The following is a 26,545-nucleotide window of genomic DNA, read 5'->3' as shown; positions in this document are numbered from 1 at the left end:
GTCTTACATTAATAAGTCAAACTCAGGTTTATAGTTTTCGAAAGTCATTCTGTGATGAATGTTCAAAGAAATGAAAAGTCTGTGTGAAATGAGTTTGTGCGTCTTCTTTTATTTCCAAGGAGAGAGTAAGATTTTAAGGGTGGGGGGACAAAAGTTAGTATCCTCCATGTGCCAGTTTTCCTTGGTGCTGTCAGTGGAGAGGACAAAGCCTTGTGCCGTGTGTGAGCCTTGAACACGTTACTGTCAGCCATGCCTGGGTGAGGATATGAAAGCATCACTGATGTCCATGACACCGTCGACTCCACAGAGCAGGAGGAGTTGTGTAGGGCTCCGTTTGGTTGTTTTGAATGTTAAGTCACCATCTGATCTGATGTTTTAATAACTTTTTATTTCTAACTTCGAAAGTCCGTGGCCTTTCCCCGTGAGACTCAAGGCTTCCCTGGCTTCTGGTAGGGTGATACTTGCAAGGAGGTGTTCACAGGCTATTTGTACATTTTTCTGGAATAACGTTCCTTCCTTGCTGTCTGCAGCCTTTTTACTTTGTTTCTAACCTGCGTGATTTCTACTTGTGTATTATCCCCAAGTTTGGGTCTCAACAGCCTCTCCCGCATAGGAGGTTGGGGCTTTTCGTGGCAATTGTGGGCTGTACAGCTGTCATGGTTACCCTGTTGCAGGTGACATTCCTCAGTGAGTATTCATCCCCTGAAAGACAAAATGGAATTGTTTAGATCAAAGGCAATTGTGTGTCTTAACCTAAGTACATATTTCCGCTTATGGGGGAATGTGGGAGGGAGTAGACGCCAAGTATCAACCCATGGATTTACTGTGCTAGAGGGAGGTTTTCCCCACGTCTGGTTTTGCAGCCTGCTACAGTGGTGTCACATTGATAGTAGGAAGGTGGTGCAGGGAGCAGCACAGGCTGTCCCAGAGGCTGTCACTTTGCACAACACTGTTGAAAACCATGGTAAAGATCAGTGGACTTGTGATGCTGGAACTGAGTTTTGCATTTTTGTCATGTTATGTTAACTGGGAAATCCACGTAGGTTATGTAGTTTTTCTTATACCTCTGTTCTGTGCTGAAAAGGGAAAAAACACTGTGTATTCAGATTTTCTTGAAGGAAATGTGGGCATTCTTCTGTAGCATAAATTCAGTTAGTTCTCTGGGAAAATGGTGAAAATTCTGGATTGTAGACTAATAGTGCTGGAAAAAGCAGTGGAGGTCTTGGAAGTTTTCATAATGTGTTTCTTACAACACTGGTTACTGCAGAGCAGATATCACTGGAAAAATTGGAGAGGTGCTAGAGGAGAAAATAATATTGCATGGGGGATAGTATAGTAATCTACAGTTCAAAACAGTACTTTCACGTAACATAGCGTGATTAGGTTTTACAGGAAAAAAAACACTTGAACAAAGCTAATGAGGTTCTACATGTGTGGACGCTCAGTTCAGTGCAGGTTGGTAAAAGGTGGCAATGCCATCGAGCTGTGCTTCACAGTGACAGGTTCTGTTGAGCCTGTGCTTTGTGGAGCAGATTAGTGTTTGGGGTTTCTGTTGGAGCAGAGTTGAAACGGGGTTTTGGGTAATGACTTGGTTTGACCTTGGAAAGAGTTGCACACTTTTGTTGCCATTTTTTTTTAATTTAAGATCATGCTGATACTAGTTGTGGGATGGCAGAATGACTCCTGAGGACGCATGGTGTATATGTCTTGGTTTTCATTTGTAGTCTGGTTTGAGACTACAAGGAACCATTATGATCCTCCAGGCTGCAAGGGAATTTGCACACAGTAATTAGCCCCAAAACTTATGGATGTCTTAGTGAATGTTTCTGAAAGATAGCAAGTCTTTATTCATACATTCCAGTAGATGAATAGTCTATTATATCCTTTGGTATTTTATTCCAGATCATATTTATTCTCCCCCTTAAAACACTTTGCTTTTCATTTCTACCTTGAACACTGATTTCTAGTCCCTGAATCCAGTCACGCCTGCTTTTTGTTGTGTTGCTGAGAGATCTTCTGCTGTTTAGGTAATTGCGGGCTGTGGGCAAAGGCCTTCTTTCTCTTCAATAAGTTGAGCCGGTTGAGCTCCATTAGGACTACTTTTTATTATTATTGTTTGTATGACTGCAGCACCTGACTGCCTAAGGCTCTGCTTACATTAAGTGCTAAGCCTGGGCTTGAGCTCTGGGCTTTGGCAGCAAGCCTGCTGCGCCGCTGCTGTTGAGATTGGAGCCTGGCTGCGGAGTTCTCCTTTCTGTTCATGTGAGGCAGAGTCCAAGATCAGCTGCACAGCAGGTCTGGTAGCGCTGCCGTCCAGGTAGTCCTGGAAACCTGCCTTCCAGGAATAGGAGTGACGAGGAGAGCGCCGTTTGTTTCTGGAGTTCTCCTGCCTGTGAAGAAGGGATCTGTTCGTGCAGTGTGTTGAGTTGGGAGAATTCAGCTCACCAGGCTCACTCTCCATGAACTTGGTGTATTTGGGGCCTGAGTGATGGGGTGCCCCCATGAGCTTTAGCACACATGGTTCTCAAGAGTGGTGGTGCACGCTTTCTGGATGCCTTTAGATGGGGGAAAGCCAGTGTCCTCTGTGGCGTGCTTACAATCTGGATGTGAACCCAAGAGATGATGCCTGACCTCAGACAAATGAGAGAGCCTAGCGAGACAGGACAATATGTATCGGTGTATCGGTCCTGCACCCCAGCATACTGATAGCCTGATAATTCTCAGTTTTCTGTGAGTGTAAGGATAGCAGGTTTCTTTATTTAAAAAAAAAAAAAAAAAAAAAAGACAGCAGAGCCTGAAACCACATTCTTTAGAAGATACAAGTAGGTAATAGAGCTGGCATCTTTTACTGAGGTAAGGCATAAGTCGACTTGGTGAGTGGCAAGTAGAAGGGATAGGCTATTAGAAGGAGGGTGAACAACTTGAGCTTGATGTGACAGAAAATGGAACCAGTGAAGAAGGTGATGTGGTTGGAGGAGGAAGCTGGGAAAATGATTTTTGGAGTACAGTGTCGGTAGGACAACATTGCATTAATCAGAACCAGAGGAGAATATGGATTACAAAGCTTTTATTTCAGACCAGGTGGTTTACTGTTCAGTGTCATAATATCAAAGTCCTGCTTTGAAAACATTCTTAATAAGCTTATGAACTTGTGTTCATCTCTAAACTTCTGCTTTTGGTTGCTGATAACCATAAATTATCCTTTTCCACCTCACGTGTCAGTTTGAGCAGTAGGTAACGAGACTTCCTCCTGGGAGGAGACAGGATGCCTTCAAGGCTTGAATATCTTTCCTGTTCCTAGCTTATATGTATGTAAATTAAAAAATATTGATTTTGGACGGTAGCTCTTGAGATACAAAGATAACCTAAAATGGTGTTTTCATTGTACGATCCCATCTGATACAACGCATAGGATGAGCCATATGATGGGACTGGGGTTAAGTCTCCTCCCCAGCTTCTGGCATCTTTCTTCCAGCTTCCTTTGAGAAGATAAACAGTGATGCTGACAGGTTACGTATGTGAAGGCATTCACATTGCCTTAAGATATCCTCACCTGATGAATTCAGGGCCATCCAAGAAATTAGAAGAGACTCCCTTGGCTCCTGCATTAGACTTTTCTGTTTTCTTAAAAAAAAAAAAAAAAAAAAAGCCTCTTTCACATTACACATTGTCTTTAAAAAAAAAAAAAAGTTTCTTCCATCTTTTAATGAGGAGAGGTTGGTACTGGATCTGGATTCCAGACATCCTGTGCCTCCACTGCCCTCTGTCCTTAGATAGTTAGGAAGGTGCTGGTCTACAGCAAACTTGCTGCTCCAGGGTGAGTGCACGGTAGGTAAATGTTTCATGTCTGCTAACAAAGTACTAAATCATGATTTTCTTCTGAATCTTGCTATGAAGGACACTACAAAAGCAGAGTGGGAATTCCCAGCCAAAGGCAGCCATTTCGGTTGGTAGCTAACAAGATCCTACATACATCAAAAAATAAATGAGGTTCCCTGCTTCAGTTACAGCAACAGCCATAGAGCTTCAAAGAGGTCACAGGTGTGGAAATTGGAGGACTCTTAATGGAGACTGAGATAAAAAGGGATTCTCTAAAGCCTTGGATGTAAGTTTCTGATCTGAAGAGTGGTGAGTAATGCAATTGCTAGGAGGTATCTCTGGCTTTGCCTGGAGCACGCTAACAAGCCATCAAAACGCTTGCCCACAGCCAAACTGTTCTTTCCCTTTCCAGTCTTTAGAATAATAAAAGCATTACACACAAACCCCACTGTTAATGCAACATGTGGGTGAAGTTCCAGGCTATTGTGTATAAAACTCTCAGTCTTAATTCCAGCAGTAATTATAACTTGTTCCTCTCTCCCCTGTTGTATGGTGACACCACAGGAAGTGATGCAAAGTTCTCTGTGTGTGTGTTAATTAAGGCTGACTGCAGGAACAGAATCCATCTAATATCTTGATTATTTTTTTTTTTCCTGTCAAAGTCTCAGCTGTAATACTGTGCAACTGAAAACTTTTCACATTTAACTTCAATGTTTTGTCTGTCTTCAGTTCTGTTATGAGCTGGTTCTACTGCTCGTGGATATTTTGCTGCTTTTCTGTTTATAATGCAATCTGACATTTGTTTTCCTCTTTCTCTTGAGACTGATTTTGTTCAAATTAGAGATTTCCTTGCAACACATGTTTTCTCATTTTCTAGTCTGCAGTTCTTGAGGCCCTCAGCAGTTTAGGCTATGAGGTCCTGCCCTTGTCTATACTTGATAGAAAAAGTGTTGTGAATACCACTAAAAATTCATCGTTTGCTGCCAGCTATCTGTGGTAACCTTGATATCTCTTGTTTGAACAGAAGGCATCCAGCAATTATTGCTGAATATAAAAAAGTTTTTAGCGTTGCCTTTGTATGCAGGGTGTGAGAAAGTCCAAGGCTTTTTATTTATGCTGGTATATTACACCATATAATTGCATCCATCTTTTGATCTGTGGTATGAATTAGTTCCATTGAAAACATGCTTTCTATTTTTAAATCGGCTGTCTTGAACTGAGTTCTTGAAACATTCTGCTTTTTGGTCTTGTTTTTGTGTAGATTTTACATTAAACCCAGGACAATATGTAATTGTTGACATGTTGGATTTGAATTTCTTTTCGTTACTGGTTTTTTTTTTCCCCTCTCTATTTTGTATGAATCTTTTATGGTGTATGTTACAGTGTTGTATTTATCCAGATTGAGTATGTAAATTATCTCATAATATCTGAGCATCTTACAGTTTAGAAAGGTGTGATAGCGAAGTGCTGTGAGCCAGTGTTAGCAAGGGAGAGCGGAGATTTGGAGGCCTTAAGTGCTATGTTTCCAGACTTGACTGAACAGTCTGTGTTCGGCGGTGGCTAGACTGGAAGCCCAGGGCTCCATCTGTGGTCAGTAGGGACAGAAAAGCATCTTGAAACTCGGATCGTAGGTGGGATGGTCTCTGTAGGACCTTGTTTTTCTCCACTGATCAGCAGCTGAGTCTAACTTCTGAACTTAAGTGCGTTAATTGCAAATCTGAGGTTAAATGGAATTACTGAGGCATGAGTGACTCTTCCAAGGAGTGTCATATTCTCCTTGTCTTTTCTGTGACTCTTGTGATGCTCACAAAAGAGGTGAGCTGTGCTACCAGCAAGGCAGGGCTGCTCTCCATATTTCTGAGTGGCACTGCAGTGATTCTTTGTGTTCCCCAACACAAAGTCACTTGCTGTTCTCTTTTGTTATCCTCGATGTCTGGTCTGTACAGCAGCTTCTGTGGTAGGGCCCTGGTCTGTGACAAGGGCTCCTCCATGTCATAAAAGTAGTAAACAAAATGGCACATATCAAGTTTGGCAGAGCAGGAAAATGTCAGAAATTCCAAGCATTTGTTTCATGCCCATCTGTTAGATGGTCCTCCTTGAGTTAAGACCCTTGTCTTCTCATTCCCATGGTTGTAATGGGTGATGAGAATGCATTTGTGCGTGCATTTTTCTTCCTTTGCAGTGGTTCTGCTTGGGGTGTGTGCTTGCTGGGTTTTTTTAATCAGTTCATGTTGATTCTTATCATGTGTTTGTATAATAGTTTGGGGTTGATGTAATCATTGCTACATGTATTTCATTAAGAGATGTGTGTGTGTACTTAGGTGTTTGCATAATTCATGAAGTCAAGTATGTTCACATACTCCTTGTTAGCACATGAGCGCATGTAGTAAGTACGTACTTCTCTTCTTTGTATCAGTGGCTCATTGGGAAAGGTGCACTGTATTTATTTGGCATGTATATATGTAAAAAACCCACAAGCTCTATCATTTATTTTCTTTCTTCTACACCCACCCTAACAACGTAAAGAAAAACACACACTTCTGCTAGGGTTCTAGGATAGTTTATTTTTTCATTCAGCCATTAGTTTATTCGTTCAGGAGTTGTACACTGGAAAAAAAGAAGTGCATCCATTAGACAGTGAGGGCTTTATTTATGAGGGGGGTGGTGTTTCAAAGGGGAGGCTGTCAAGTCCCAAAAGAGCCTTTCATGGTGTATTCTCAGCGTGCTTCTGAGGCCACTGCTCTGCTCATCAGGAGGAGAGGCAGAAATGTGGGCTTTACAGAGCAACTGTGTGTTTCACTGGTCCCTGCGCTCACTGACGTTTATTTACATATTGGGAGAGTAAATGGGTAGAACAGATGGCAACCAGACATTTGGTGGTTCTGTTCCCGTATGCTCCTCAGGGGTCTTGCATTCAGCTTTTGCAAAAAGCTTGTCCTATAGTGAGGAGAAAATACCCAGGAGCCTGTTCACAACTATGAGACGTTTGTTGGGTTTTTGCTATAGTGACAGATTAAAGCTTTTAGTAAAATGTGAAATAATTACAAGGTTTGTTTTACAAGTCTAGATACTTGTTCCTTAGGATAAGTCCATTGGTGTGTCTGTCTCTCTCTTTATCTTTTTTATTATTATTTCTTATTTTCATCACTGGAGTGAAAGCATTTAGATTTGAATCCAGCAATATCTTCCTTCTACAAACCTTCTGTTTGAAAAGTACAAGTCTGTCAATACAGGTCTTGGATACCTTTTGGCCTTTTCTGCAAATATTATAACTCAGTTGTGCTCTTGTAAAAACAGAATATCTGAAAATTTTGCTGGATTTTCCAGGATATTAAATGGTGAAGAAACACATATTAACAGTTGTGAAGCAGGAGATTTACTTCCATACCAAGTTGGGATTTTTTTCTTACTTTATTTGTACACACTGGAATGTCGGAGCTGGGCTGCTCCAGAGTGCTAGGCAGCTTGCTTTAGTGGTTTGGGTTGTTTGGGTTTTTTGCAATATGTGCATGTTGTTTGTTTTAGAGAAGTGATAATTAAAGCACTTCTCCTGGGCAAAACCATAATATAAAATACACATTTTGAGAATATGTTCAAAGGGGCAATGCAAGTCAGGTTTTGAATGTGTAAAATTCTCAACTTGCTCATTGTTCCTTCCTGTAAAGCAGCCAGGTGTTTCTCAGTAAAGTGGGGAGAAGTCAAATGGAAATTGAAGAGCTTGACCTTTTGCACAGCACGCCAAATCAGCAGCTCTAACAGTTTGTGATACCATGAGGTCCAGTGACTTACTGGTAAACATGTGAAACTCCATTGCATTTGTAGGAGAACCCGTCAAGTAATGTCAATATCAGACCTCGATTCTTCTCACCTACAGTGTGGAATCTCCTTGCCTTAGATAAAGTCTGTAAAGCTTTCTGTATTATATTCTTTATTACTTTCTGTAATAAAAGGTCAATGCTGAACTAGTTTGCTTTGAACCAAGATTGTTTTCAAAAGTAGAATTACTGATCCTCCATGAGTTAATCACTCGGGTTTTACCAAGTATTTTCTAGTACCTTTCTTATTAAAATAATGTCTTTTTAAAAGACAAAACTTGGAAGCCATATCACAGTCTGCAGGGAGGTTGACCATAGTAAATGGTAGCACAGAAAGTGAAAATGGTAAGTGACAAGAAAGAAACACTCTCTTCTTGAGACACCTTTAGAAGGTTGATCATTAACAAAAAATAAAGTGGAAACTTGCTACTTTTCTGTAGGCCATGCTGCACAAATATTATGTTAGGATTAGTTTAAATGAAGATAATTGCTGAACTAGTAGATTTTTGGCAGTATGTTCCACAACCCACGTGAAATGCAGAAAATTGTTTCTAAGTAAGAGTTTTTAGTCAGAGTGTATTGATAGTGTGCGTGGTTAATGGAGCTGCTACATCTCACTCAGTGTGTGACAATATTTCTGTGATATATGCAGCAGTTCTCTTAAATACATTGTAAGGCACTTCGGAATCCTTTGAGATCAAAATTAAATACAAGCCTGTTATTAAATAGGGCCCAACTTCCTCTTTTTTTTTTATATGGGGTATTGCTGGTTTTAGGAAATGTATTTCTAAACTGAGCCCACCATCGCAGTGTAATTACTGAGTAAATCACATCCTAGATAGTCTTTGCTTTTTTTTCCCCCGATAAAATAACATAGTTTAAATATCTTTTCCAGTGGTTTGTAGCCAGATGCCAAGTCAGCTAAAAAAGATTTCTTCAGAAAAATTTCTTTTCTACATCATTATGCAACTAAAAGTAGCTGTTGCAGATACTGCAGAATTTCATGGCAGTCTTGAAAGCCATGGCATCTGTGTCCTGGTTCCTTCCCGTAGGAGCAGATGATGGCAGTTTAGATGGTCACATTAACTATTTTTGGCAGAGTATGGCAGACCTTGTAGCTTTTTTTAAATTTGGGGGGGAAAAAAAAGGGAAAAAAAAAAAAAGTTATGTGTGTATTTGTTGTTGAGTCCTCAAATGCTAATCCATATGAGGTCATTTGTATCTCTGAAGGATTTGGGGTTTTTTTCTTCTTTCACAGACTGATGTCTTGGTGTTGAGCTGCGATCTGATCACAGATGTTGATTTATATAAAGTTGTGGATCTCTTTCGGACACATGATGCTACTCTCTCCATGTTGATGAAGAAAACTCATGAACCCACAGAAGTGGTACCAGGACAGAAAGGGAAAAAAAAGCCAGGTATGTAGATAGGAATACGTATATTTATTTATTAATAAATGATGGAGACACCACTAGTATGTATGATAAATTTAGTTGTCAATCCCAGAGCAAAAGAAATAAAAAGGGTACAGATACCTTATTTTTTTCCTCAGATTCCCTGGTCAGGGTGTGACTTGGTTTTTTCCAGCTCACAATTAAGTATTAGACTCATGTAATCTTGCAGGCTCTGATCCAAAGCTCACAAGAGTTAAGGGAAAAGCTCCAGGTGACTTCAGTGAGCTTTGGATCAAACCCTAAATTTTTCTTTCATATGAACATTAAAACCGTTAGGTTTTTCAAGAGCACTAAGCATCAACCAGATTATAGCTAGGAATTTTACCATTGACTTTAGGCCAGCATTGGGTAACAAATACTTCTAGAAGTTCTCCGCTCTCATGCTCTGCACTGAATTATTCTTCTGAGAGCACATCCAAGAGCCTTTTGCTAGGCAAAACTCCCACTGATTTCAAGGACTTGGTTAGATGCTTATCTTGTCCCTCTTACCATAATATCTTAGTGCCTTGTAATCTTTAATGTATCTATTCTCACAACACTGCTGTAAGGCAGGGCAGGGCTAGTATCCCCATTTTACTTATATGCTAAAAGTACTTAATACCATACAGTTGTTCCCATACCATACCTCTCATTTTCTTTTAATGATATCTGTTAAATTGCTGAGGCTTGATTATTGCCAGCTTAGTGGGTCCTGGTCCATGATTAAAGATCAGAGGCACTATAGTAATACAAATAAGAAAGTGTAGCTTCAAACTGTTCGAGAAAGAAGTGGAATACAAGCCAACAGTTGGACTACGTGTGTGTCTGAAATTGGAGGAAATGTGTTTTTAAAAGAAAGCTGCTTAGACTCTGCATGAAAAGATTTTCTGGAGCAAAGTGTAAGGGTAGTGGGGCTGAAAGCATTTAGGACTTGGACTCTCAAACAGCTCTAAACCCTCCTGTTTTTAGTGATATATATAATATATCATATATAATAATAATATAAGTGATAATAGCACATAAAACATTGTCAATTGCACTACTACAGCCACGGAGTTGAGCATTCAGGTGTTATAAACTAATGGGTCTATGGTTAAACATCATGGAGCTGCCCAGTATGTGAGCTCTGAGCCCACACGGTGGGGGCAAGGAGGTCTATGAGGATAAACAAGATCACCTGAAGACTCTTCATAAATATAAACACATCAGGTTGCACACGCGTTCTTAATTTGCTCATTTTTTAATGTCTCTGTGCTTGACTTTGTGGCATTGCTCTTCTTACATGATTTGTTAAAATTTGTGTATGGCTTCTCAGATCTGTAAAAGAGAAAACTTGAAAACATTAAAATCCCATCATACAGAAGTGTTTTGACACCCACTCCACAATGTTTTTCTGTGGGGCTGGATGCTGTCTCCCACTCAAAACTATTCCACTTGAGCTGTTATGGATAGCTCTAGTAAGTTGTTTTCTATGAACTGCCTCGGATGAGTTGTGTATCCTACCAGCCTTTTTTCAGTCATTTGCTAAAATCAGGGGCATGCTGAGATTTGGGTTCTTCTCCAGCTTCTGGAGCAGGGCAGTCCATTTTAGGGAGCACCGGACCCTCCTACCTTTCATTCCTACTTGACTGAATGCACCCTATTGCTGTCATCATTGTCCTAGCTCATCCCTATCTCTCTTCCCATGCTGGCTTCTTGCCACCACCAGCCTCCATTCTTGTTCTCTTTGCTTAGTCTCCTCCTTCAAGGACCCTTGTCAAGAGTTTAGCTTTTCTTTCTCATATATTACTCTTTCTTTCACTACCAGTCCCATCCCTTGTTCCACTTTTGTCTTCTCATCTCGACTTGCTTCATTTATCTGCCCATAGTCGCCTTTATTCTTCTCTTCTGATTCCTGTCTCTGTGGTCCAGTGTCCTTTCAAAGACAGTCCCAATTTCCACCAGTTTTCAGGGACTACTCTCTCTCCCTTCCAGCTCGCCTTGCAGAGTCCTTGTTTTTATGCTTTTCTTTACCCTTGCTCTTGTGAGCTTGTAAGTTTTATTTCCTTGTAAAAATAGGTTGCAAAACCACAACAGATCAAGCTCTTTCCCCTGGAACAGTCATCACAGCATGGCTGTGGAGCCTCATGGCTTGTGTGCTTTGCTTGTACCACCTGATGGTACAGAAGACCTTAGTTAGCACCTGCTCTTTGATCAGTTCTAGGAGCTGAGGAATTGAAACAACCTTTCCTTAAGAATAAAATATGCAGAAATTTGTGCAGCAAAAATGTAAGTCTTGGAAGAGCACCTGAAACTGCAATTTTTCAAAGATTTGTAATGGAGTCAGATGGCAAAAAGTACACTCCTGATACACAGGTCAGCAGTGCTTACTGAATGTCATGCTGCTTCTCCGAAGAACTGGAATATCAGAGCTTTTCAAGGGAAGAGCCGCCTAAACATTTAAGCTTAGGCTAAACACTCTTGTTTTTCTTTCTTTAGCCTTAGAAGTAGCTGAATTGTTTTGGTTGAAGTTTTTCCAAATGTTCCTCTTAAGGCAGGCACCTGGCATTGGAAATTTCATCCCAAACAGTTAAAATTTGATGAAACTTAGAAGGAACTGAAGACAGCATATTAATATGGAACGTGTCAGGCAGCTTTTCATAGTATGTGGACTATTAGCTCCTTCTCTAAATCATACACGTACTTGCACTGTGCTGTTCCAGTGTTACTGTTGGGAAATGGTCCTTAGTCCTGATGAGCCGCTAGATGTTTTTGCAGCTTTATTTATTGTTTCACTGTTCCTACAAATTCATTAATTTTTTGAGAAGCAGCAACAAGACTTTTAGTTCTCATAAATCATGGAATTCAATACACAGTTGCTGCTTTCAGGATATTATTAAACAAGAACTGTGAGATAAGCAACAGTTTTTAAATTAGCATGAGTTGCAGTGTTAAGCAGCTGTAAATTCATACTGATGATTTCCTGAAATGCTTGACGTAATTCAGCTGCAAGTTACAGAATGAAGTTCATTGTTTTTTATGTTTGGGGGATCATCTATTGACAATAATAATCTCATTGGCTTTTTTAATTGATCAGTAAGAGGCATGGCAATTAAAAAAAAAAAAAAAAAAGCAGAGTGCTAGTGAATGGTAGTAACCCAAATAAACAGAGTGTGTCAGGAATTCAGACACCCAGAATGCAGCCATGTGCTTAAAGATGAGCTGCAAGGGATTGAGTGGAAAAGAGTGTCTGAACCTTTCTGTGTATAAAGAAAGGCAGAAAAGATGGAGATGGTGACTCTTTCCTGCTTGTTTTTCTTGTCTTGAAAGCAGCAGGCATGTCATCGCTGGTATTCCCTGTGTTTGCCAGAAGACCTCTTGGTGGTCTTGCAGGCTGCATCGTGTGAATTCTCTCCCTTTAATTGAAAGGGTGGGGATACTGAATTTTTAACAAAGGTGTCTTTTTCCCAAGTGTCAATTAATTATGTTTGATTAAAAAGCATTTTAGAAAATCTGACTGAAAATTATTTCTTCTCATCACTGAATTGCTCAACTTCCTTTCTTTTGTGATGTCATGATTTCTTTAGGTCATTAAAGCCCTCAAAATTGATGGGGATCTAACTTCTAAGGTACTTAATAAATTGCAATAGCTATGTCAAATCCTTATTTATCTATCGTGAGGAGGCAAAACACATCCTGCATTCTGTTTTTTTACTGTAAACAATTCTTTTAGTTACCATCACTGCAGCTTTAACATTTTTCTCATACTTTCCTTGCAGGGATTTTGTAAACTACTTACGTATTTGTTCTTCCATTTTTTTTTTTTCTTTTCCTCACTAAGTACTGCCAGGGTGATTTGAAACAGTACTCTTATATCTCTGGGTAATTGATTTTAGTAGTAATTTTTGTCTTCTGAATTGCAAAAGTAATGCTATTTATTGCCAGTGTACAGGGAAAAACCTGCCCTGGCATCCACTACCAAAAAAAAAAAATAATAGTGCTCTCGCATGGTTTCACTGTCTGTTTCTTACCTATCCACACAAGCAAGAGAAACCAGTCACGACCTCAACTTTGAGAGAAATGTTGGTACCCTGATGGAGGGAAATTGGTCACTGTTGTGTTTCTAGCCTGCCAGGAGGCCCTGGTTAGGTGGCAGTGGCGATGGTCAGTTAACTCCTACTCTCAAACTTCATCATCCTCCTTAGCATGCGGATCGGCACTGTTTTCAAGACTTATTCCTGAGTTTTTACATCAAGTGAGCTTTATCCTAATTGTACGGAATTTGTCATAGTGTTACACTTTCAGGCCTATTTTTGTACTACTTTGCTGTGTGATTAATTTCTGAGAGGGGATGGGGAGGATTTCTGAAGAGGGTATGCTTGATCACTTGGATCAAAGGCTGCCAGTAGGAGAACTTTCAACAGCTGCATAGATTTGACTGTATTTTGATAGTGGTTGTTGCTATGGTAACTCTGAAGGAAGAGGTATAAGGAAAATAAGGGACAGAGCTGAACTGGGGAAAACAGGGTTAAAAAGAGTTTGGCTGAGAAAAGATCTTAGAGAATCAACTACTTGCAGAGCATGCTGTTACTCCAGTGTGGTTAAAGGCTTAGGAGATTGAATATTCGCCAGTTTGGCCCAAAAGAATAGTATTTAGTGGGAGAAAAGAGTTTTTTGTTAGAACTGCACCATGGCATTCTTCTACAGCTTGTGTTCCTGTGAAGACTGGTGTATAGTTGCCACCAGAGTGATGGAACATACTACAAAGTGCAAGTTAGAATAAGCTGCCGCCACTGTATTCAGATGTTGTGGAAAACTGTTGAAGAATGAATGCTTTACATTTCAGTAGACCAAAGTCACTGTTGATGCACAGTCACTGATTGCAGGAGATGGGAATTGCCACAATAATACATGTGACTATTAGGTATTCTCTTGGTTGGCGGTTTTATAAATAGGTATTTAAACTAAGTTAACACACCCTATACCCCCACCCCATCATGCCCCCCCCGAAACATCAATGGTAGGAGTCGTAGAATCTACACTTTTATATGTGTTTGGGTATGTGATTTAGGTTTCCTGTTGCTATCAGGGTTTATCTGAAATAGGAGATTGGTTGCAAAGTAGTTCTGTCTTAACTGAGATCATAATCCTCTCCAGAGCACCAGATCCTAATGTGGAGTTATTTATGATGAGGAAGAAGCAGTTGGATTTTTAAGAACTCCCTGTTTGTCTTGGGTTTGTTGTGTAAATTCAGGTAGGAGGTTTGTTGGGGTTTTTTGTGGGGTTTTTTTAGTAAAAAAAAAAACAAAAAAAACCAAAACAAAAAAAAAAAAACCAGAAAAGAAAAGTACAGTTCGAAATGGAGTGTTGCGTGTCAGGACCTGTAGTTGTCATCTTCATTAAAAGGATACAAAAAGCTTGCAGGGCCAATGTTTTGAATGTCAAGATACATATTAGCTACCCTGACTGAAAAAAGTTAATAAACACTGTGGATAAATTTTGCAAATTCATTGATTTCCTGGGTTAGTCTGAAACCTAGTATTTTGGGGGTGGTTGGTGGTCCCATTTGTGTTTCCAACCTGCATTAAGCCAGGGTTATATAATGATTGTGTTTGATTTTCTACTTCAGTGGAGCAGCGCGACTTCATTGGAGTGGATGACACAGGAAAAAGGTTGCTCTTCATGGCTAATGAAGCTGACTTGGATGAAGAACTTATCATTAAAAGATCCATCCTTCAGAAGTAAGCTTATGAGTCCTTGTAATAGAAACTGAACTTGTAATGGGGGGAAATAATTCTGGACTAGGAATGATGGTTAAAACCAAAGTAGGATGAGAAGGGAAGAGGAAAAGCAGCTTTTGCAATATTCAGGAAGCAGTATTTTATTATTTATTCCATCATTACAATCAGTTGATAGGCCTGTCTGATACCTTTATTGTGAAAAATTCCAGGGAAAGAAGAGGAAAGGGTGAAAAGGTAACTCTTCTTGAAATGAAGCCACTACCTCTGTAGTTCAGATACAGTTTAGATTCAGAGGTGGTAGGCCTATGTCTGTAAATGAAATGCTAGTCTCATTGGCCAAGTCCCAAATGGATTTACAGGGTATCTGAGAGAGGCTCTCAGGATTTCATGACACTCTTCTGCATGTAAGGCACAAAACCTCCGCTGTCTTTCCAGGACCGAAGTGATTCCTTAGAGAATCCATGTTATATCCACCATTAAACTGCACTGGAGACTTTGATGAATTTATTAAATTTGCTGGACTAGTTGAGCTTCTTCCACAGTTTAATTCATATCCATCAGCTGAAGAAGGAAGGATGGCTTGTTGCTCTTCACGCTCTTCTGCATAGTGATTTTAGTTTTCTCAGACACACATAGTTTGACATGTTCTGTGGAAAGCTCTGCTGGCTCCTTGAGAGGCCAGCCTTTGTAGTCTGTCCCAGGCTGGCAGTCAGACTTTCACCTCTGTGAGATTGGACACCTCTGGGGCAGCCATCTGGGAGCTGGGAAATTCATCTTTGTGGACCTTGTAAGTCAAGGATGTGGACATCTGGGGTGTGCTCTCAGATAATCTCTTCTGTGAGAACGCCTCTGGTGTGTGCTGTGGGCCACAGCTGGGTGTAATCTTTCCTTGGACATCCTGCTACCAGATGCAAGGAAGGTGCTGTGTGCCCATGGAAAGATGTCCCCTCTTCTGCCCAAGTTTAAGGGTTACCCTAGAAGGAAGGTGGTCAAAAGTGAGCCATGTATTAACTTCTGTGATGGAAAGAGCCTGTACCACCATGTTCCCACTGGCTCTCTCCTGGGTTTTTCTTGGATGTGGCAGGGACCAAGCTGCAGACAAGCCTGTATATCCACAGCAGCTGATCTACATAGTGTAGGAAATTTCAGCACTGTTGAATTCTGTGTTTTTGTGCAAATGAAGACTAATGGATCTATTTTGGGCTAGTGAGGAATATTTTATCTGCTGTTAATCATGGACTTGTCTTTATGGCTTTCTGCTAGGACTAGTCAGTGGCTATGATATAACGACTTAGAAATTGCTGTAACATGTGTGATCTTAGTTGACCTCTGATTTTACAGGTTCATCTAACAAGAGGATTCTCATTCCTGTTACCCTATAGGTAAATTAATCAGGCTTTATCCTGCAGGCCAAACTTTGCTTTCAGGAACACCTGTTCAGTTACACTGTCTTCAGCAGATCTTCTTGAGCGTAACTGTTTGGGATGATATACAGATGGGATAAAAATCTGTATGTCTCCAAGTCTTTCTTACATTTCCACCTGCACAGCTATCAAAGCCCACAGATGATAGGATAGTCTAGAAGCACAAAGAGAGAAAATCTGCTAAGTGTTAAAAAGAAGAAAAAAAATTAAGAAAAAGATGCCTTGAAGCATCAGGCAGAAGCATTGGGCCAGTATCCACCTGGGTGAGACTGACATCTGCAACTGCCTGCTGTGGGTGCTTGTGCGCGCACTCTGTTTTATAGCTGCCATCTTGGAGAAGCTCTGAGGAAAGCAAAGTAGTATATGGAAATTGTCAAATATTTTCAAATGAGGCAATTCCAGGGTAGGAACAACTGTGGGAGCTCTAGGAAGACAAAGCATTGGCAGCTAATGATGTTTTAACCACTGTGTTGTCTAGACCTGCTCAAGCCCTGATTTTCTCATGTGAGAAACAAAAGTGACGCTTAAAACGGTCTTTGAAGTCTTTTTTTTAATACATCCTAGTAAAGCAAGGAGAGAGGGGGGAAAAAAAAAAGAGCAAGCCCAATCTCGTTTTTCTTCATGGATCACTTAAAGCGACTGACTGTCAGCTACCATGTTGGCTCTTTCTTGATCTCTGGACTTTGTTTTGATGAAATAACAGACTTTGTGGCAAGATGGGAGAATTTCCAATGCACTCATTTATTCCTCTGTAAAATACAATAGACATCTTGAGGGTGTTGCTTTTGTTTGTTTTGCTTTTAATGGTGCCTTTGAAGGGCTGTGGTGGTCTTGTTACATGAACTCTAGAACTCCTTCAGTGCTTGTTTTGCTCTTCAGATCCTTTTCTTTTTCTATTTTCTTTTTTCTCTCCCTTATTAAGGAGTGGAGTGCAAGGAGGGACAGGGAGGGAGTGGTGCAAGGAATGGGAAGAGGGAAGATGAACTTTTCTTTAAAGCTAGGAATCTTGTTACTGGTAAAAATCTAGATCCCATACAGAAATGGTTCAAAGGACCTCTGGCTTCCCGTCCTCACAGGAGGGAAGTTGTGTTGACAAAACATCCAAAGCTGTAGAACGCTAATTTAAATCCTTGAAGAAAAACCTTTTTCCTGACCTTTGCCTTCTTCCTATCATTGGATTTCACGCTCTTCACTTTCCTGCCATAAAAGAGCAGCTGGTGGGGAGGGACAGGGGAAAACACACATTCTCCTGAGTACCTGTTGAGTATTAAATATTTATTTGCTCTTGACTCAGGCATTTTGCAATAATGAAAGTGTTACAGAATGAAACGTTTTAATAGGATTTCTAAGTTCATGGTTTGACCTGTTATTCTCTTTCTTGGTTTGGTTAGGATTTCTTTTCCAGATTAGTCGTTTTGATTTGTTTTGGGGTTTTGTGAGTTGTGGATGGCCATTTTGGTTTTGAGAATGCCTCTCCTTGTTACATCACAGAAAGGAGTCTGGATTTTGCTTCTTTGCTTGCCAGAGCAAATCTGGCAAAGCTTTCCATTCAGCTGTTAAAATTGGGCTGCTTTTTTTTTTTTTTTTTTCAAATAATTCCCCCCCCCCCCCCCCGTGCTGTTAATCACCCTGATGACCAGTCCCACAGGTAGTGTCCTCCCTCCAGCAAACAAGTGCAAAACGGTATCAAATACATACACCCAGGCACATTGGTGTGCATCAGGATGGGCCAGGAGACAAATTTATTGGTGGTACCTAGAGAGAGTGATGCTGCTGGGGAAAGGATTTTCAAGGAAATGGTTCCCTGTTTGGGTAATGAGAGCTTATAAAAAGCCATGAACAGCCTGTGCATGTCATTCACTTTGGCAAATAGCTCCAAGATGAGGTACTAGAATGAAAGAAATACAGTTTGGGGAAGTTTCGGAGCCAGCTTAGGGTCTTTTGAAGAGAAAAAAAATAAAGTTATGTGCTCATCCCTGGAGCCTGGTTTTGCCAGTGACATCTCTCTGACTTCGGTCTTGGCAGGATGAAGGAGTGAGGAAATGATGAGAATTCCATAGCTGCCGCCTTTGCTTTCAGAGAGGGCAAAGGTATTTGTTTTCAGAGCACGATTACAATGGACGGGGAGCTTTTTGCTCCACCTCTGATATTTATGGTCGTGCAAAGTGAGACAGTAAAAGACACCTGTTGGAGCAGGTCTAAATTTGGAGCATTTCCTTTTAAGATCTTGTGGGCTGTGTAAGGGTGAGTTCAGCCTTCGTGGGTGTTCTGTCTGCTCAGACGCAGGTGCAGGGCTTCTCCTAGAGAATATGTTAATAAATCACCATGACAATTCCAGCTACTTATTACCTCATGTGCTTCAGACAGAAAGGAATACCTCATCTATAAATATATACAGTACTAACATTAGTGACCTTGAAGTAACAATACAGATCTGTTTTTAAGATATTTTAATAAAAAGAGGGGGGTAAGATGGGAGAGGTGGTTTTTTTTTTTTTCTTCCTTTTCCCCTTGCATCATGAGAGTAAAAATGAATGGTGTAGTATAATTTTAAAAGTCAGCGTTGCCAAGTGGGTAGGTAATGGGAGTTCAGGAATAGCTTTATACACTTGATTTCCTTTCTGTTGCCTTGGGATATTGCCTTTTTTTTCTGCTGATAATTTGTTTTAAATAAGTGGATCATATATAAACACACTGCAGCTTCCTCAGTGTTTCTGTTCTCTGAAACTGCCCTCCTTGGGAAATTGGCATCTCTGAAATACTCTGCCACTCCTGTCGTGGTTCTTTTGTTTTGGTTTTTTTTTTCTTTTAGAATCAACTTCCACGAGAAAGGCTGGGATTGACACAGGTATAGGCAGATGCTCCACTCTGTAAAGCTTCATAAACTAGATCATGGGCAGATGTTCTCTTCCAGATCCAGCTGCACTGGTGAAGGGGGCTACCATCTCCAGCCTGCCCCCAGCTGGATGCCTGATTGAGTTCTTCATAAGCCATGTGTCAAAATGAGTTGCAATACTTTTAATAGATTAATAACAGCAGGACTTTGATAACTTGGTTCGTTTTACTTTGTGCATTAGAGAGTGGTCCCCACAAGCAGTGCCACTGGTAGGGAAGGATGCAATAACCCAAGTCAGTAGGAAAATCTTGAGGAGCAACTCAGGGCAAACCAGGGAGCAAAGCCCCTGTGCTGGGCTCAGCTGTGCACAGAATGAATATACCTGTATTAGCTTTGGTGGTGTTCTTTTGCTGGGGAAATGGGTAGTTTTAACTATTAGCAAACTTTTGTTACTAACTTTCCTTTGCATTCAAGTGATATTTTGAGGAATGCCATGGAAAAATGTTGGATACGTCTTTTTGCTAGAAAATGTGACTTTTAGAGAGTGATGTTTAGATCTTCGTGTCTTTCCTGTTAGTCCAGATCTGCTCTTTTCACAAATAAAAATAACATTTTCAGACTAGCATCCAGAAAATAAATCAGGTTCTTTTTGGTTCCTCCATCACAAAAATAGAAATTGTATGTGTTGATTTAGGTAATAATCCTTTTGCAGATGCACAATCCAGAAAAGAATCTGGTTCCCCTTCCCAGAACTGAATTGGTTTCACAGCACTAGTAGGAATTTAGAAAGTTGTAAAAAGTTATTTTAGCCAGTAAAGCAAGCGGATCTGACTGAATCAAAACAAGGGAACTAGGTCTATTGAATAAGAGAGTGTGATTTTTACACACTAACTTCTCAGACTATAACCACACTTTAAAAATGTTGGTGTAGCTTTAATCGTATTTCTTTACAAAAGAGGATTTTGCTGAACATTTCAGAAAAACATATTGGCCTGTGAGTTGTTGTCTGAGCCATGAGTTGGGAGTAGATGTTCTCAAGATGCCCTTGGAGGTCTTGCGTGCCCGTTTAGAAGTTTCTCAGTTCTCTAAGAGTAGCCACTGTAACAAAAATGCATTCATTTTCTCAGAAAGTTTGCTCTTCTTATTATGCATTTAAACTTTGCTCAACTTGCTCTGCTTTTTCTGTAAATATGTTGGGGATGAGTGTAACCTCAACTTCAGAAATGGAGTATTTTTGAAACGATTTATTGTTTCTAAAATGGATGTAGCCAAATATAACGGAAACATTGTAATTTGGTGCTTTTATGTTATGCTTGTACAATGAACATACTATCAAAGCAGTTTGTGAGATGTTGGCTTTATATTTTAATGAACATACTGTTATTACTGATTTTAATACTGTTGCTTCCACAGGATTTTATTGTGTTTTGCTGCTGCCGTGTTATTTTATTCATCCAGTGGGGGGGTTGAAAGGAATGTACAGCGTATCCAGGTCCTATTTATAAAAGAAAGGTCATGCCATGTCTTGACAGCTTATACAGGTAAGAGGTCATGAATCTTAGATTCTGGAATACTAGCAAGGACTTCTGTTGAATGTAGCTATAGAAAGATTTATTTACAATGGATTTAATTTTACTGCAAGATTTCTGCCAGCGTTACAGTACGCATAAGACTAAAAGCAGAGAGCGTGAGGCTCAGCATTTGGTTTCTAATTGTCAGTAAACGTATGGTGCGCGGATTGTCATTAGTCATTTGTCTGTCTGTCTGCTGCGGTCTCAGACCAGCACTTAGCCCCTGATTCGGTTTTACTTTTCAGAGGTTTAACAGGAGGAAGAACTGACTGTATTGCTTGGACACCCTCAAGTCCATGTGACTTAGTAAATGCAGTGCTCTGGATGAGTCATCAGGTTGGACAATACCGAAGTTGAATCTCATTGTTACTCTAAGCAAGGCTCACATCTTGAAAAGATGACAAATGCTCTGTTCGTTTCAGAAAGATGTCTTAATACTTTAATATAGTTGCCACTGTGTATTTTTTAGCAATGCTGCGAGTTAGTTTATTTCACAAAGGAGGTGGGAAGTGCAGCCATCACTGGTGGGTTTTGTGACATATTTACCCCAATTGATCCAGATGTAACCTGTATGATCTAAAAGTTCCTCTGATTGGTCTGGTTAGGGAAGTGACACAGAATGATCAATTATTTGTTTTCAGTGTATGTTTTTAGCCATAGCGTGTATTCACTATAGCTGCCTGTTGAAATTTTAGGATTTCAGCTTGTGTCCAGCGATCCCAGAATGACCAGTACGCGACAGAGGGGCACAGACTCTTTATTGTGCAGTAGGGATGGGACAGAGGGGGAAAAGAAAAAAAAAAAAGAAAAGCCAAAGGTCAGAGGAGTTATCCCCGCTTGTGCGAGCGCTGTCAGGCTCTCCCCTACCACATGTCCACCATGTGTTCCTCATCAGCGGGATGTGGAACTCCATGACGCAGAGCAGACTGGAATGCAGAGTTAGTTAACACCCGCCGTTGGGGAATTTATCAGCCAATGTGGAATATGGGGGGGGGAGGAAACAGCCTAGTTTAAAGCAAAGTAAGGGTGAAATGAGGCATGTGACTGTTCCTCTTCAGTTAAAAGGACTGATTCTGCTTAGGGCTGAGGTCCTGGCTCCCGAGCCCAGCCAAAGCTAGTGGTTCCCTTACTGTTCTGTGTTACTGATTTATTTTTTTTTATAATCCTTAAAATTGTCATGCTTAGTAGAACATTTTTGCAGTGGGCTGGAGGGAAATACCTTTGGGATTTTTGCAAGGAACCATTCATCTAGTTTATTCTAAGAAAGCAGGACTTTGAAGAGCCTTTCCTTCATCCTGGTCATTGAGATCCCAAATCGCTAACTCGCAGGGATACATAAATGTGATAGCCTCTCCATTAAAATTAGCTACACTAAGTATCAATTGAACTGTAATTGCATAATATTTTTAGTGCTGATTTATTACACTTACTTCATGGCTACTGTGAACTCTAACCTGCATGATTTATTGTGATGTTTAGCACTGCTAAGGATATTGTGAAAGTCATAATGGAAAGAGTCAGAATATACAGTTAGCTGGTTGAAGGTATATGTGGGCCCACGATCCTTATTGGGTTCGCGTTCTACTTTACTTGCAGCAAATATATATCTTTCAAAATGTTTCCATTCATTCAGAATACAATGCTGAATTCCCTCTTGAATAGCTGTTGTGTGGTTCTCCCCAAACAGCATTGTGCTGGCAGTTTCTGGAATTACACAGGAAATGAAGAGCATAGAAAACTTTCCTTTCTCTTGCTAAGACATGCTGCTGGGGAGTTCTGCCAGTAGATCGAGTAAATAGCAGAGATCGATTCCTAAGGGCAGCATGTCCTCTAGGTTTCTACTTTGAGAAATCCTAATTTTCTGTGGCTTTAAATCCTTTCTTTCTTCATCGGTTTTAATGCACCTTTCCCCAGCTAGAGAAGATTAGATAGAGATGCCTTTTACAAGCAGTAAAACTTCTTACCCACTTGTCTTAGAGATTTCTTATAGGACTCTCTCCTTCCCCAGTCACCAAATATGAAATACTCTGTTAGGAATTAAGAGGAGATGGCAATTAGACCTTGACATGTGAACTGGCAAAGCAGAATGCTCTATCTTGCACAATTGCTCATTCCTGCATATTGGCCGGCAATAGCTGTTGGTATTACTGGGGTCAATCATCTTGAAATCCTTTAACCTTTTAAAAAAAAAAAAAAAATGTCAGGGGTGGTATTCATAATTCAGGCTAGTGGAAGCTCAAGATTTTGAAAAATCTGGGTCAGTCAATACACAGAAATTTAAAAAGGGAATAATTTAGGGCCTTCAGACAGAAAAAAATTGGCTGATGGACTTTAATTAAACTCTGAGGGTTGGAAGCAAACCAGTAAGAAAGCAAGGGAAATTCAAGTTAAAGCTCAACTTCTAGTTTTTCTGCATATAAATCCTCCAGCAGCTGGTGATATTTGCAAGAGCACAAGGGACTGTCTTTTAGTATTCCCTTTGATTTTATTTCTTTTTCCCTTTGCTTTATTATTCTCAAGGTGTAGCATTAAATATCATTTCAGAGGCCGTGTGTGTCCCTAAGTTCTCTGTCCCACCTCTATGATACATCTGTTCATCCATGTATGCATATATGTGTAATATATAGCTTTGTTCACTAATGTATGGGTACAGCGTTTCTAGAACTAGGTATTTATTTTTTTGTCTTTGTTCCCCGCCCCCAAATGAGCTATAGCATTTCTGAAAATACCTCTGAAATTCCCACTTCTGTGACTTTGAGCCTTAGCCAGGTAGAATCGTAATAACAGAATCACGGCCAGCAGTGCCATAAATTTCAACTAAAGTACTGGGCAAGAAGGCTGATTTCTGTTTGTACTGTTGTTAGAGATATTTATGCAGGGCAGGTCTTTCAGCAAGTGTGATTATTTTCAGAGAGGCCCTCTCTCCATTCTTGCATTAGAATGTGCTGGGGATGTGTGCGGGGAATGGCACCTGACGAGTAGCAGCCAAACACAAGGAATAAAATCCTTTGGGAATGAGACTTCTCATTATGGCCATTTTTCACTTCTAAGGCCACTTGAAAAATACTGTTCTTCAGGTAGATCTCTTCCCTAGATCCCTGGGTTAGCATTTGGGTGCCTGCCATTTTCCCAGACCAAGGAGCTACTGAAGACTTAAGCTTTTCAAGTAGGAAAGTATGCAAGCACAGATTTTGCAGCACCAGATGCTATTGAAAGAATAATGGACCCTTCCCACGTTCAACTCCATTCTTCTTGCGCTCGCTCCCAGACCTCTGGAGCCACTGTTCTAGCAAATGATTACATTCTGTTTCTCTTCCGTAACTCTTCCTAAACAAAATGTTAATTGAGACGTTGATTTATACAGTGTAGATTCCTTTGCTAAGTCAGTGTAGTTAAAAGTAGCCTCTGGCTATTGAGGGGATAGATCAGTGAGACAAATTAGTGCTTGCTGGTATGTTTTTCTATATCTTACCCTTTGAGAAAATAGTATATATTTCAGATTTAAGGAACACGTCTCTTGGATGTGTTTGTTTTAGATGTACCCCATGATAGTGTAGCTCTAAAATGCAGGATTCTGGGTGTTTTCTGATTTACGTTATCACATGAAGGAAGCAACCTGAAAAAAGTAGACCTTGGCATTTTTTTGCTATGCCTTTGAGATTTGTCAACTGAAAAGAAGAGGTTATGATAGTAGGGATGTTACATAGATTCTAGGCTTTCATATGCAAGAGGGGTAATGTCGTGACTGTGGTAAAAGATGAGTCCTGGACAACTGTTAACTTAAAGGGTTTGCAGAAAAGTTGTCTGACCTTACTTCTCAATAATCTGTTCTTGTCTTCGGAAAAAACCAGAAATGTTAATCTGTTTGATTGTTTTAGAGAACCATTAAAATAAGCAACCTTTGTGTCCACAGAGGAAGAGTTCTTTTGTCCTACAGGTGATCCGGGGCAGGAAAGGGTAAAAGTTAACATGTGAATTGATGTGCTATCACCTGTTTGCATTGAGAATGTCTTGTAATTAATATACAAGGAGATCTCACTTCTCTACTTGGCTTTGCGGCCTTGAGAAGTTCACTTAATGTTTGTCTCATACTTTCCTCACTTTTTAAATGAATGCAATATTACTTTCCTGTCTCACAGGGGCATAACTCATGAATGTTTATGTTAGTACTGTAAATGTAAAATGCTGCTCTGAGTACAAGGTATTAACTGTTGGCTTTCCTGCATTGAGAATCGGAATGGTACTTGTTAAAACGACCTGCAGGAAGCAGCTGATGTAACGCTGCATACAGCACAAGCTACAGATCATATTTAAACCTAGATTTTCAGTTTCAGCACTTGCATTTCTGCATGTTGGACGCCAGTGGTATTTAAATGTATTATTGTATAGTTTATTGTATGTTACATTGTTATGCACTGCTATTCTTATCACTCCACTGTCTCTTTCAATGTACTTATTCTCCAGTTTTTCATACAAAATCACTGGACATACAGTGAAAAATGAAATATGTTTTCTTTTGCAATAACAAGCCACTACTTCTGAGTGTACACAATTGAATTTGTAGGTAGGTGATTCCTTGTGTGTGCATGAGCTGGTTTTACAAATGCTGGCTTGAGGCTTCCCAGCTGGTCACAGCGCACCTGAGCTTAACACATGGGTGGCCGAGCCGCTGCCAGGGCCAGGCTGGGCAGGCAGAGCAGCCCCCGAGTGCTGCGGCGGCCCAGGGCACGCCGTGGGGGTACCAGAAGGACTGGGTAGGAGCCAGTTCTGGTGCAGAATCAGTACTATTGTCTGGGCTTTCTCAAGTCCACGGCACTCCGGATAAAGGAGAAAAAGCAGTGTTTATTTTTCTTAATCCTTGCATTTGTTTGCTGTTCTCCACTTCCAGTTTGGCCACCTGATGGCAGCTTTTAAATTCCGAGATAAGAATTGTGGGTTTGTTAGCTGTGTGCTTTGGTCAGCACTTTCATGTTCCACCAAAATACAAATATCAAACAAGAGTTAATCTTTTACAAGTCTTCAAATAGCGTACTTTTCACAGTAGAAAAGTAATTCCCTTTAGAAGGTGATCACTCAAAGGACTAACTGCTTTCATTTCTCCTAAACATTTTAAAAGCATGACAATTTCCTATAAGTGATCTGCTTTAAAAGATCTGAGTTGATTTGTTTGCTCTGTGTGATATGCTTCTTCACTTTTTTAATTAAAATTTTATGCATGGAGAGAAAGGGTTAATGTTTTCTGAGTGATGAGTTCTGGTAATAAAACAAGGTGATACTGCTCTGCTAAATAGTGGCCTTATAAAGGCCATGTGCAGAAATGAAGATATAATGAATGTCTAAGCCAAGAACGCCAAGAACAGCAGAAATGCCAAACACCAAGCTGAGTAACCTGCTGCAAAGAAATATGTCACCTTACCTGTTCCTTCATTTCTGTGTTCTGAAGTCATGACTCATTGATTTTCCATCTTGAAGGCAGCAGATGCAAGGATATGAACTTGTGCATCTCTGAAAAACGTGTTTAGTCCTGAGCGTGAGTCTTCAAGTGACAGAAAGGTCATAGCAAACTGCAGCACAATAATGTAAAGTCTGGTTTTCCTTCACACTCTTTATGTCTGTTGGCTTCCTAGTTTTCCTAAAGGAAAATGCGTTCAGTCCCCCCTGGAGGTGACTCACAGGTTCTATTGAGGACTTATGAAGGGCTTCAGTATTCTACCTGCCATGTGCCTGCATCACTACTGCTGATTTCAGCTCCTCCTACAATGACAATAAGAAAACTGGCTGTAAGTGTTAATTCAAGTCTCAATAGAAGTATCTTAGATATCTTAGGATACTGCTGTTTCCTAAGGTTTCTAGATACATAGCTGATGAATGTCTTTCATCATTGGTTAATGCCTGAAAATTTACTGTGTGGTGAAGAGGTGAAAGCT

General features: G+C 40.3%; 1 protein-coding gene across 2 annotated transcripts in view; it reads left to right on the top strand.

Moving 5' to 3' along the window:
* The window catches only part of EIF2B3 (eukaryotic translation initiation factor 2B subunit gamma), a 102,882-nt gene that overhangs the window by 12,347 nt on the left and 63,990 nt on the right, over positions 1–26,545 (top strand). For both annotated transcript variants that reach the window (XM_074151886.1, XM_074151887.1), the window contains exons 4-5: positions 8,893–9,052; positions 14,676–14,787. In XM_074151886.1, the coding sequence (XP_074007987.1) occupies positions 8,893–9,052; positions 14,676–14,787 (272 nt within the window). The remainder of the gene's footprint in view (positions 1–8,892; positions 9,053–14,675; positions 14,788–26,545) is intronic.

This window comes from Numenius arquata, chromosome 8, assembly GCF_964106895.1.
Source record: "Numenius arquata chromosome 8, bNumArq3.hap1.1, whole genome shotgun sequence".
NCBI classification, from domain to species: Eukaryota; Metazoa; Chordata; class Aves; order Charadriiformes; family Scolopacidae; genus Numenius; species Numenius arquata.
The sequence above is the reverse complement of the archived record's forward strand: the minus strand, read 5'-3'. Positions and strand labels throughout refer to the sequence as shown.